The sequence below is a fragment of the Bos grunniens genome, chromosome 8 (genome assembly GCF_055505025.1).
Source record: "Bos grunniens cultivar Pamir isolate PY7600 chromosome 8, Bosgru_T2T1.0, whole genome shotgun sequence".
In the NCBI taxonomy this organism is placed as follows: domain Eukaryota; kingdom Metazoa; phylum Chordata; class Mammalia; order Artiodactyla; family Bovidae; genus Bos; species Bos grunniens.
The window spans coordinates 54,237,980-54,250,997 of NC_141172.1; the positions used below are offsets into that span (position 1 = coordinate 54,237,980).

At 38.6% G+C, this 13,018-nt stretch overlaps 1 protein-coding gene across 15 annotated transcripts in view; it reads left to right on the plus strand.

Moving 5' to 3' along the window:
• Window positions 1–13,018, plus strand: part of TLE4 (TLE family member 4, transcriptional corepressor) — a 167,152-nt gene that overhangs the window by 72,556 nt on the left and 81,578 nt on the right. For 8 of the 15 annotated variants that reach the window (XM_086414356.1, XM_086414341.1, XM_086414349.1 and 5 more), the window contains 2 exons: window positions 7,608–7,812; window positions 9,058–9,074. In XM_086414356.1, the coding sequence (XP_086270482.1) occupies window positions 7,608–7,812; window positions 9,058–9,074 (222 nt within the window). The remainder of the gene's footprint in view (window positions 1–7,607; window positions 7,813–9,057; window positions 9,075–13,018) is intronic. The other 7 variants (XM_086414342.1, XM_086414350.1, XM_086414346.1 and 4 more) reach the window with 1 other exon arrangement.

The window sequence follows — 13,018 nt, forward strand, 5'->3', positions numbered from 1 at the left end:
AAGTAGTTTATAAACAAAAACCTCCAGGAAATTTTATTTCAATTATTGATTTGCTTAGAAATACTTTTCCTAGTAAACTGTGGATCAATTCAGAAAAAAAAAAAAAAATTCTAATAGGATTTCTAATGGGGAAGTTAATATAACAATTCAAGTTTTTTTTCCTTTCCTTTTCTCACTGTTATTACTTTGTTGAGTTAAAACTGCAAGTTAAGACAGTAGAATCCTTGGAACAGGACTCATGGAATTTTCTTCTTTACTTGTTACCTGTTTTCCCCTTAAAGGTCATTCAGAGATTTTGAGGACAAGAGAGATCTGTGGTTTTGGTGTGAGAAACTTAGCCTTGCAGTGATAATCTTTCTTAGGTTACTGTAAATGCCCATCTTTCCCCTGCAGTAAATCTCATGTTTTAAATCATCAAGAAGGAATAAGCTTAGATTGTAAATTTCCTTCCTTTGTTCTTTTTTATATTCTAGCTTTTGCTAGAGAGATTTGTTCAGAGCAGGAACTCCCAGTTTTCTGGCTAGAAGGGTGCATCCTGTTTTCCCCACCTCTACAACTACAGGGGAGTGGAAAGAACCGTAAAACAAAGTGTACTCATCACCTGGGCTTCCCAGGTGACTCAGTGATAAAGAATTCGCCTGTAGTGCAGGAGATGTGGGTTTGATCCCTAGATCAGGAAGATTCCCTGGAGAAGAAAGTGGCAACCCACTCTAGTATTCTTGCCTGGGATATCCCATGGACAGAGAAGCTACAGTTTATAGGGTTGCAAAAGAGTCAGATATAACTTAGCAACTAAACAACAGCAACAACTCATCACCTAGACCTGCTGCTGCTGCTAAGTCGCTTCAGTTGTGTCCGACTCTGCGACCCCACAGATGGCAGCCCACCGGGCTCCCCCGTCCCTCGGATTCTCCAGGCAAGACCTAGATTCACCAATTAACATTTTGTCACTTTTGCTTTGTACGTGTATACATGCAGACAGAAGACTTATATTTTGTGTGTGCTGAATTGTTTGAAAGAGGAAGACTTGATAATATTCACCCCGTAATACATCAGTGTGCATCTCCTGTAGTTTTCCAGCATGAGCATGATAGAGTTAAGACATCCATCTATGGAGTGTATAGTTCATATTCACATTTGTCCAGAAAATGTCCTTGATACCACATCTTTCTTCTCAGCAATTGTCCCTCAATCTGTTCTGCACGTACAGGAGTGCTTTTGTTGTGCTGTCTCTTCAGTCTTCTCTCAGGTTGCTGAGAAACAGTTCCCAAACATTTCACTTTATGACTTTGACCTGGAATCTTCAAAATGACGGTCTTATGGAATGCCCTACAATCTGGACTTGTGCGGTTGTTTTCTCATGTTTGAAAGTGAAAGTGTTAGTTGCTCTGTTGTGTCCAACTCTTTGCCATCCCATGGACTGCTGCCTGCCAGACTCCTGTCCATGGGACTATCTAGGCAAGAATACTGGAGTGGGTTGCCACTTCCTTCTCCATGGGATCTTCCCGACCCAGGAGTCGAACCAGAATCTCCTGCATTGCAGGCAGATTCTTTACCATCTGAGCCACCTAGATTCAGGTTAAGTATTTTTAGTGAAAACACTCCCTGACTGATGTTGTGTATTTCCCAGTTGTATCACATTATTGTTGAAGCTAATCATCTGTGCGGATATCCTTTGACACTGAATAACCTGTTCCCCAGCAACATTTCACCCAGTGGTTTTAGTGTTTCTTGATGCTGTGAATAGATTTGGAGTAATGAGGTGGTAAATTCTAAATTCTTTTCCTTTTAAAATAATATTCTTTCCTGCCTTCCCCCTTGCTCCTTCCCAGTGTGAGTGAGTGAGTAGGTGTGTAAATATAGACTTTTGGATACTTTTTTCCAATGATAGAAGCAATCATTTATTGGGCATCATGCTAAGGGTTTTATATGCTCAATCTTATAAAATTTTCCCAGCAGCCTTGGAGAGGTAGGTTTTATACCTTTTCCCACATTTTACATAAAGAAACTTGAGGTCATGAAGTGACCTGCTCTTGCCCACAGAGATGATAAAGATTCTAGCCGAGTGGCTCTGATGTCCCTTCATTATGGTGCCTCCTTACATATCATCCAGGATTTCCTTTCTCAGACTCATCTCAGCCCCCACAGATAGGGTTCCTACTAAAGGGCATCTTCACAACCCAGGGAGTATAGATACAAGCCCAGTCTCAGGCGTTTTCTGTGCTTGCCGCTTTATTTCAGAGTTCGTTGCCTTCTCTTGCCCAGTTCCTGTGTCTGGTCCCTTTCTTCTTTCCTCATAGAATCAGGTCTTCTGGTTGGGTCAGGGCACACATGTTCAGTGCACCCAACTTGGCCAACTGGTTGGAAGCGTGGTTGTGGTCCTGAGAACTGTTCTCTGATTCTTGGCCTCATGACCCATCGGTACGCCTGTTTTCTTGGGGGTACCATGGAGTCTAATCCTGGCAACTGTTTTTAAAATTATGTTGTAATCTATTACAGTTTTTATTCTTCATGATGCTTGAATTGTCTCGAGTTTTGCCAGTGAGCACCCTTTCGAGTTGACCCGTTGTCCTGTTTGTCATACCTGTTAATCTTACTTTCTGGCAAGGATGGAGCAGGCTCACCTTGTTTTTTTGTTTGTTTGTTTATTTAAAGAAGCCAAGATATGGCACCAAATGTGGTCATTGCTACTAGGGTGTCATTACTTCTAAGAAAGTTGTTGTTTTTTATTTTTTAATCTCTGCAGGATTTTCCTGTTGATAGAATTATAGAGTGAGAGGTGCTGGACAAGAAAACCTCTGCTTGGTTTCCAGTTGGAGCTGTCTAGAGTTGGCAGGGATTTGTGTAGACTGAACCTCTACACTCACACTGCTCTTGCTCAGGGATTGGTCAAGGAATTGGGGACATTTGATTAAAAAGAATTTCTTTTTTTGCTGGCAGAAAGACATTTCCTCTGAACTTGATCCGTTAGTAGTTCTTTTTTTGCCCTCATTCCAAACTTGAATATGTGAGGAGATAATTCTTTGTTTCAGAAACTTCAGTAAAAACTGTTAACAGAATTGAGGCTGTATATACTACCTCATTGCTATATATTTTCAGAAATAATTACTGGCTCTTTTTCACAATTAAATTAATTATCCTGATGGAGTACTTATTTGCTTAAGCTTAACGTTCACTCCATTTTAGTGTTTATTCTTTTGAATGGCCTATCAAGGGAAAAGAAAAAAAAAAGATTTTTATTTTGTGTTGTGGTTTGAGATAAGAGAGTGTTTTCTTTTTTAAATAAGGCACCCAAGATAGTGACGGCCAAGGAGGCACAGCCAGAAGAATTTTTCCAATATGTATATCTTTGTCAGTGTTTTTCAGTTATGGTTACATAGAGTATATATTATTTTAATGTTCAAGTGGCACTATAGTGTATTCCCTGCTCTTTTTTTGTTTGTTTTTTATTTTTTCCTTATAAACATTTTTTTTTTTACCCTGTTGCTTTGTGATTAGAGTGGTGTTTTTATTTAAAGATGGTCACTAATACATTGGTTTTATTGACTAACTGGGAATCATTATCAATTATACCTGTCACTCTACTGCTAGGCTAGTTTCTAGGGAGAGACTTACAAAGAAGCTTAAAAATGACCACTGAATATAGAAAGTGATTTCTTTTATTGATGTAAACATTTAAAAACCTACTAAAGTATTTCAGTATATCTGTCTTACATTTTTATCATCCATCTTTTGGTAATTTAACCTCATTTTTATTTTATAGTTTTATATTTTAAACACTTGGAAAAATAGCTCCTTTCTATAGGATGCCCTGAGTGTTCTTGTTTAAAATTTTGTATGTATAATGGATGACTTACAAAATGGGTTTATGGGTAGCCCCCTCTCATTTTTTTCTCTCCTAAATTCAAGGCATAATCTATTCAACATTACGATTATAATCTGGATGTTGTCATTCATAAAATCTTTGAAAGGACTTTATAATTTTGTTATAAAAACAAGTGAAAAATTAAAACCTCAGGGCAGTGTGGCGTTCTGGAACAGAAAAATGACATTAATGGAAAGCTAGAGAAATCAGAATGAATTCTGTGTTAGATTAATAGTAATGTCCAATGTTAATTTTTTAGTTTTGATAAGTTCTCTGGGTATGTAATTTTTTTTTTTATTTTTGGTTTTGATAAAGTCTGCAGGTATGTAAGACGTTTTTGCATTAGTAGAAGTTGCGTAGAGGATATATAGGAACTCTATATTTAGTTGAAAATTAATTTACCCAAAACTTTAAATATGCAGCCATATGACTAAATAGTGGTGAGCCAGGTGCCAGGGTACAGAGTCCTGAGGCTTCTGTCTTCTCCCTGGAAGGTCACAATCTTGTTGACAAGTCAAGGTCGTCTTCTCCATAAGCAGATGAGTAACAGTACCTTTATGAGGCAGCCTGTGCCAGTGAATGATAGAGGGAGTCCTATGAGATAGTAGACGCAAGGTGTGTTTGGAGAGGTCTTTGCAGAACCGGTGAAACATGAGCTGAGCAGGATAGCTGAGTACAACTTTGATAAGTAATGAAGAGGTGGTTCTAAGAGACAGGAGCGGCCATGGATTGAGAAAAAAGTATTGGCAGTGATGATGCATTGTGGGTTCACTGCAGTCGAAATGAGCTAGTGCAGATTTGTACTAATCAAAGTATGGGGTGCTGAGGGTCTAACTGATATGGTGGGACTGAGAATTGACAGGATTCCAGGATGATGGATATAGAAACACAAAAGGAAAACAAATGAGTGGTGACTGGTAACTTGAGGCAGCGAAAGTTACTTAGGGGATAGGTTTTGTTAAAGTTTTTCAGGTAATGCTGGACTGCCAAGTAGAATTGTACGGGGAGGAGTTACACCGGGGTACTGTAGCGTAGGAATGCAGCAAAAAGCTTGGGACTCTATAGTGAACAGAAGGAGAAGTCTAGAAGGAAATTTCACAGCATTCAGAGAGGTAACAAAGAGAGACTGAGTGCTCACTTTGGATTTCCAAAGCAGGTAGGGGAGAGTCTCATGAGGAGGATATACTGGCTTTGGCTGTAGATATGTCAGAGAGAAAAGCCACTGTGAAACCTTGAAAAATTGCTATCTGAATGGTCATCAGTTTTTCAGATTGATGGGCCTGAAATCCAGATTATGGGGAATTAAGCAGTAAGGGGTGTGTGTGTGTATACAGGAGGGGGTTGTTGACACTAGTTTTTAAAGATGTTTGGCTCTGCACAGACAAGGATATATACTTACAGACCTAGCTGAAGAGAGTAAAGGAAGGTTATTTAAATTTAATAAACATTTATTCACTGCCAATTATATGGAAGATATTTTGTTAGGGGCAGTGGAGAACACAAAAAGTGATTAAAATATAGTGTTTTTTCCCCTCCTGAAAAAGTGCTACTTCAAGATCTTTTAGTGTTAGATAGGTGTTAAAATGCTAGAGATGATGCTTGCAAGCAGCAGAACAAGATCAGTGACAGAACCAGCAACAGAGAGTTGGAGAATCGATGGAGCAGCAAAGGGAGAGGGAAGAAAAGAGATGGCAGGTGAAGGCGAGGAGTCTGAGCCTTGGAAGGCAAAAGGGATCCCCTCTCTCCTAAGACAGGCACAGTGGAGAAGAGCAGACCACCAGTGTTAGAGCTATTATGAGATAGAATAGAGCACAGGTGAGCTTTCACTGTGAATCGCATGTGCTGCAGACTAGGGGTATATATTTTTCACTTTTGGAAAGTTCTGGTTGAATGGGAAAATGAAGCGCTTATTTTTGGTCCTTTGAGACAAAAAGAAAAGTGAAACACTTGGGCAACTGAGACATTGCTTTTAGCTTAGGATTTGTTTGTTTTTAATGTTTTATAATGAAATAAACATTTTTAATTGCTCAGATACTGTGTGAACCTCTCAGTGTCTGCAGTTAGCTAGGCTGTGTGTCAGATGCGAATTCTCACAAAGCTTAGAGCCTAGGAAAGGTGGTAAGAGGACATAAAGTGAAAGTGTTAGTCACTCAGTCGTGTCCGAGTCTTTGTGAGCCCATGGACTGTAGCCCACCAGGCTCCTTAGTCCATGGGATTCTCTAGGCAATATGCAGGCTCTTAATAAATGCTTGCTGACTGGACTCTTCATCTGAGACAGAAAGTGGCTACGTGCCCATCCTGTGCACACAAGGAAGTATTAGAAGATTTAGAGAAGAAAGTGAATTGGAGCAATTTTCTGGCTATTTCAATAGAACAAGGTTTTGAAATAAATTTGCCATATGTTTACCTAAAGGCCTTGTTCCTTCATAGACCTTTTTTCCATATGTTTAGAAAATATTTTGTGCTCATATTTTTTGGTCACAACTGCTGAAGTACTTTTAAGATCATCCTTACCAGTGAAGGGAAGCAGAAGGTGCCACCCCACACATTTTTGAGAAAGCTATTTTGTGCAGTCCTGCTTGGAAAGAAAATTATAGAGAAGACTGTTTAGGTATTATAGGATAGGCCTGAAAAGTGATTCTCAAGGTATTAATTAAAATGTAATCACTACAGAAGTTAGTCTAAGAGTTTCTCAACACATGTTCTGACAGAACGTTGTTAAGCAGAGTCTTGGTTGACGGGACTCCTGTTGAGGGACATGCTTAACTTAACCGAGCCCCGCTCCTCCCCCTTGGAAGAGGCAGGGAGGGCTACCCACTGAGGTTCCCGAATCCTTGCTTTGCTTCGGCGGAGGTCAAGCACTCCCTTTCCAGCCTCTTGAGGGCTTTCTCCATGTGTTGCCAGTGTGTGCTGGTAAAAATGACTTTAAACTCTTGTCAGCACAGTTACTGGTGCATGCATCACAGTCCCACTCAGATAAACCTGTCACAACACAGAGGCGGCCGCTGGAGAAGAGTACAAGGGCAGGCCTCTAGCTTTTCATTCGAGCATCACTAAACGTGCGCAGAGTGCCCAATTATTTCAGCATTATTGAGCAAGCCTACAGGAGGACCCAAGCCTTGCTACATTAGATTTTCTTTAGTAATTTGCTCAAGTACCGCTGAGGACACTTAAAGGGCTTAAAACGGTGGCTGCAACCAGTTTCCTTTTCTGGGTTGTTAATTCAGGTTTTCTCTTTCAAATTAACTCTGGCCGCATGCTGTGCAGCGGTTCTGGGAGAACTGTTTAACACTAATTTTCTCAATTTTCAGCTTTTTTTCCTTCAGCATAACTGCTTTAACAGTTAGTCACATATATGTTTTGATTAGAGATGTATTATAGTGAGGCTCTATGTTTTTGGAGACCAAAATACAGACGCTTTGTTGAAGAAGTCTAATTTCAGCTATTAAAAGTAACCTAGATAATTTCATTATTTAAAAATTAGGTTATTTACAGTGCATTGCAAAACCAACAAATCCAAGTAAAAAATATAGCGTTTCTCTATTATTCATCTCCCTCCCTTAAAAAAAAATATATATATGGGATGTCTGACCCTTTATATGTATTTATAAAGGATAAATCTTTTCTTTCATGGGTGCTGGGCTTTCCAGGGTCTTCTTGCACCACTTTCCTCTCCTTTTGTTGTTGAGGGGTGACTCAGATACAAGGAACAAGTTCAATATCTTTGTCTCGTTTCTCACAGCAGCAGCAACTCCAGGCCCAGCATCTATCACATGGACATGGTCTGCCAGTGCCTCTGACCCCACACCCTTCGGGGCTTCAGCCTCCTGCCATTCCGCCCATTGGTAGCAGTGCCGGCCTTCTGGCCCTCTCCAGTGCCCTGGGAGGCCAGTCCCACCTTCCAATTAAAGATGAGAAGAAGCACCATGACAGTGATCACCAAAGAGGTGAGTGATTTTCTCAGAATGTCTGTCTGGTATCACCTGTCTGCTGCTGAGGGTCAGTCTGGATGTCCTTGTTTGCCTGTTTCTGGATTTCATTTTACCTGTGGCTAAACAAAGGATTTCCCCTGGAAGGTAAATTAATGATCGGAAGCAGTCTTTGCACAGTGGTCCCCTATTGACTGGCAAGAGTTAATACGCTCCCCAAAGGTATAGGGGGACACATTTCCTGGTTATTGGCTCTGATCCTTTGCTGCATCCCCAAGTCTAAATCAGTAATGAAGTGCCACAGTGCTCTGTGTTTGAAATTGTGAGTGGCATTATTAGCTAATTTTGACCGAATCCATTTTGGGGAAGGTTTTACTGATAAAGGCTCACTTCATAATTTGACAGACCTAATTATTATTTTTAAATCAGGTCAGTCTGTATAATGCAGTGAAAATCTTGCAGGTAAGAAAATAATTTAGGTAGTCTTAGTAATTGAGAAGTTGGTTTAACTACCTCTCTCACCCAGTCTCTTTAGAAGCATGAAATTAACTCATTTCTGTGTATAAGAACAACACGGTTGTTTATGTAAATGATTTTAAGTTGTGTTCTTTCTAGTTTGGTTTCTTCCCTCCACTGAAATAGATGATAATGCAGACACATTGTGATCTAACTGTATGTTTGTATGGTGCTTATTAATAGCTTTTATTATTTAATGACACAAAAGCAAATGAAAGTCTCTCCCAGCATTCCTTTGTGGGAATTTACTTAGTCCTACAATGGGTGGTTCTTGGTCGGAAGGGTGTGGTTATAATTAAAACCCCATATCTCTTCTTGTTTCAGTGCCATTACCATGAATTATAATCTTGGGTAAATGATTTTTATCACATAAACATAAATGTCCCTTCTCTGATGTTAGAAACTCTGTACTGTTTGTCATATAGTTATCTTAGTGCTATGGTCCAGAACTGAGGCGTGTCTGTAAACACTTAAATGGAAAAGTCAATAAGGAATATAAATAACAAGAATATCCAGCTTTGGTTTCTGAAATTATGTCAAAGGTAGCTTGGTGCTCTGTGGATCTGGTCAAGTAGTAATTAATTTTAATTAATTAACTTTACAGAAAAGTTGACATCTGTGTTATTTATTATTTAGTAGAGATCAAATTTGACAAGTGTGTGATTTTATGTAAACTAACTGGTACTTTTCTTTTTTGCCTTCTTCTCCCCTCTTGACCTGCCCTTGTTGCTGCTGTTTTGCCTATAGACAGAGACTCCATCAAGGTAGGACTCAAAGTTACAGATGAAGGAATGACTTGCCATCAGGCTATAAACAATTTGAATAAACCTAGTAGTGGATTCTTTGAGGTTTACCAAGATGATTTGATGGGCTTCACCAAATAGTGGTGAACTGCATTTTTAGATTCTTTCAGTTGTGCATTTGAGATTTTTGAAAAAATTGGTCCTATTTCTCTATCAGAATCAAGATTTATAGACCAAGATTGAATTATAAGATCTGGCTTGTGTTGCTCTTTTTATTAGGTCTTTGCCATGTGAAAAAGAATAACTGCTTTTCTTGAGTTAAGCTTTGGCTGTAAGATAGGTAATGATGGGGAAAAAATCTATTTATAAGGAAATACACATTTTGGGAAACAGTTCCAGCCTACAAAACTCTTTATTAAAACGTTTAAGAGCATTTTTCTTCACCAGAATGAATTGTTTTTTGTTTGTTTTGTTTCTTAGTTTAATGACATCTTGGTTTCCAGTATAGCAAGTTATTCTCCTTGGGTTTTACATCTGTCTTACCTGCCTCCTCTGTGTCTTTATAGAGAAGTTATAGGGAAAGAGGAAAAGTATTCTAGGGCCTAATGATTTGGATGTGCTTGTGTAATACCATAATGAGGTGTGCTAAGGATACCTGAATTTATATAGTAAGGAAACAAGAAAAACAGGCAACTGTGGCAGGAAATGAGTAAAGTATGAAATTGCTTGATAACTTTTGGATCATGCACAATGTAAATATGCTGCTGTATTGTGGATAATTGTGTTATACATGCCATTTATATTTTGTATAGATTAGAAAGCAAAGGAAGTTCTCAAGCACAGATGCTGTCAATTCGTTGTATTTTACAGTAGTTGAATGTTTTAGAGCATATGCAGTTACATCTCTTGGAGCTTTTAATGAAGTTATGCATACAGAAACTAAAATCTTCCCTTGAAACCACCTGTGCTATCACTTTGAATGCTTCTTTATTCCTTATTTTTTTTTTTAATAATAAAGAGGAAGTAGAGTTTTTCCCCGAAGCCATTAAATGATAGAAAATAAAATATATCTATTTTACCCTTCAAAAATCTTTGTAATTTGGAAGGATATCTGCATACCCATAGAAATGTCAACATTGACAAATAGGAACTGCACACTTTGAATTATTTAATTTTGCATTTACAGTTGTGTACTTTGTTGTTAGTATGAGCATCAATACTTAAACTCAAAAGCTTTCTTAATCAGAGTGTAGTAAGTTCTCTGCACATATGTACTTAGGAAGTAGTACGTAAATGGCATTGACCAGGATTTGCTGGTAGCAGCCCTTGGGAAGCCAGCCTAGTTATTCTGAGGCCAGTGACATAACCATTCCCTGCCTTCGTATGATAAATACATACCTTCACAGGCAGGCCAGTGAGCTAAACAGAAGCCTCCTCTCATTCCCCACTCCCAGAAGACTGAAAATATTTATACTCCAGTGCACACTTTTGCGTCAGTTTCATTTTATAGTTCCTCACGCCAGAGTAGGGTATATTTTGAAATCGTATATAATCATTCAAGATGAGTCTGGGAGTAAGTATCTGTGTAGCTTGGAAACCAGGGGAGAAGCAAAAGGAAATAGAGGCGGATGATTTTGCCTTGATTTATTGTGGAATGGTAGCTATAAATAGATATTTTTGTTGGGTACCGTTTTTGAATTGAAGTTGCACTGTGTCAGGTTTGGAGCTGTCCTGTGGCTTTGCTAGGTGAAATAGTTCACTAATTTTTATAAATGTGTTCTGTGACACTCAGAAAAGCTGTTAGTTGCTTGTTCCATCGATCGTCCTCATCCTCCCATAAGTGGTTCCTGGTTAAGACGGGCTTTTTATGATTGTCTGCTGTGTGACTGGAGATGGTTTTTATCAGCCGGAGCATGCCAGTTGCCTGCAGCTGGAGTCAGGCTTGTATGAAATAATTTATTCATGCAGGATAATGCTCCTTAACATTTAACAGGTAATGAACGTGACATAAATTTCCTTCTTGCTTTTAATTTTTCCCTTTCCTCTTCTAATGTGCAAACAGGCTGCTCTGGTACTCTAAATAATAAGTAATTTTTGGCCATCTGTCAAAAGGAAATTTCAATACAAATTTAAATTAATGGTGCCTGAAATTTTTTATAGCTCTCTAAAAGCCTCTAATGTGCAGAAAATTCTGAATCTGCTGGTAGTAATTAGTGTTGCATGTAATGAGGATGTGGGCAATGTTATATAGTCCCAGTGTAACATTTTGATATGGTAGCAAAATTTTGATTTATATGAGGTTGTGGATGGGTTTAATTGTGAGAGACACTTTAAAATGTTTTCTTGATGTTACAGATTATTAAACAGGACAGATTTCAGAATAGCTTATAAAATATAAATTTAAACTTACTCTAAAGATTAAGGTAATTAAGGTGCTTTACCTTTAGGTGGCAAGTAAAAACGAAAGAAATTCCCTTGTTAAAGTGTTGGTCTTTTTTTCTTCCTTTTCTCTTCTTGAAGGTTCTGTGGCTACTAAACCAAGTACTGTTGGCTTTATTGATCTTGTTTTCTATAGCTCCAGTAGCCAAGTTCATTCATAAGCCTGTTATTTGCAGACTTGAACCTGACGTTTTTCAACAAGGATGGAGAATGTAAATATGAACCTAAAAGAGAAAGCACTGTAGGAACCCAAGGATCATTTTATTTGGTGAGGAGAAACAGAATGGTGTGTATTCTGGGGCTTTAATAGGAAGGATCCAAGGCACCTGCTTGTCACTTGGCCATCCAGTACCCACGTTCATGTGCCCATTGTAAGCCCTGGATTTAGAGGCTGAACATGGCAGGAAATACAAACCATGGTCCACTCACGCTCTTAGTTGGAAGGGTAGAAAGCACAAAAGAAGTTCCTACTTCTCCTTCCTGAGTGGGAGCTTTTTCAGCATCTTCTGGAGTTTATCTTGAAAAGATCCATGTGAAACCAATGAAATATTTTCTGAGGTGATAAAATCTTCCTCCGCCCCTCCCTCCTGTGTGCTGAGGGGCAGAAGTTGGTGTCCCCACAGTGGTGACAGAGCAGACATTCCCATCTGCTTCCAGGAGCTCCCTAGCTGCTGGAGGTCTCAGTTCATGAGAGGATATCATTAGGTTCCTCACATCACTGTTTCCACCTCATTGACTGATGTGAGGGTAAGGATTAAGTATTGTGAAGCCCAGATTCCCTAAAATTTAGTAGGAATCTGAAATTGAGAAATTAATTTTATTATACCCCAAAGGCCTATACCTCCTAGCAAAAAATAGCCACCAAAATCAAGACCAACTTGAATATAAATGGCAAAATTCACTATCACCAACTATTGATTAGCTCCATGGCCTCTCCCAAGTTGGTATTATTGTGCTGGCCTTATTACTTCCTAAGTCCTTCTTAAGTATATTATGTATTCTTGTTTTTTTCTCCAGCATGCAGTAACCTCAAGTCAGGCCCATGAGGAATTTGCAGTTTTTTGATTGTAAAATATAGCATAATTACATTGTTTTCCTCGAAGTGGTGGTGTTTTTACTTTCATTATTTCATTGGATTGTCTTTCCCAAAGTGCCATATGCATCATCAGAGTATGATCGTTTTTAGTGATTTTTGTACATTGCCAAATGAACCTCCAGAAGTGCTGCAACATTTAAAAATGCCAGATGCAATATTTGAGTATATTTTCACACAATCCGCCAATCCTGAACTTAATAGCTTTTGTAATTTTTGCTGGTATAGTAAGTATGAATAGTGCACTTAAAAAAAATTTTTACATAAAGATATTTTTCAAGTGAAATGTTTTTCTGTGGGTCTGTTTGCTGTGTTACCTGCTCCTGAATGGATTCCTTGTTTTTGTTTAAGGGTCTTCATAATGATCTGCATATTAGTTGTATCTATGGCAATGCCTCTTTTTCCTGTCTTCGCTAGATTTTGGTATTTATTC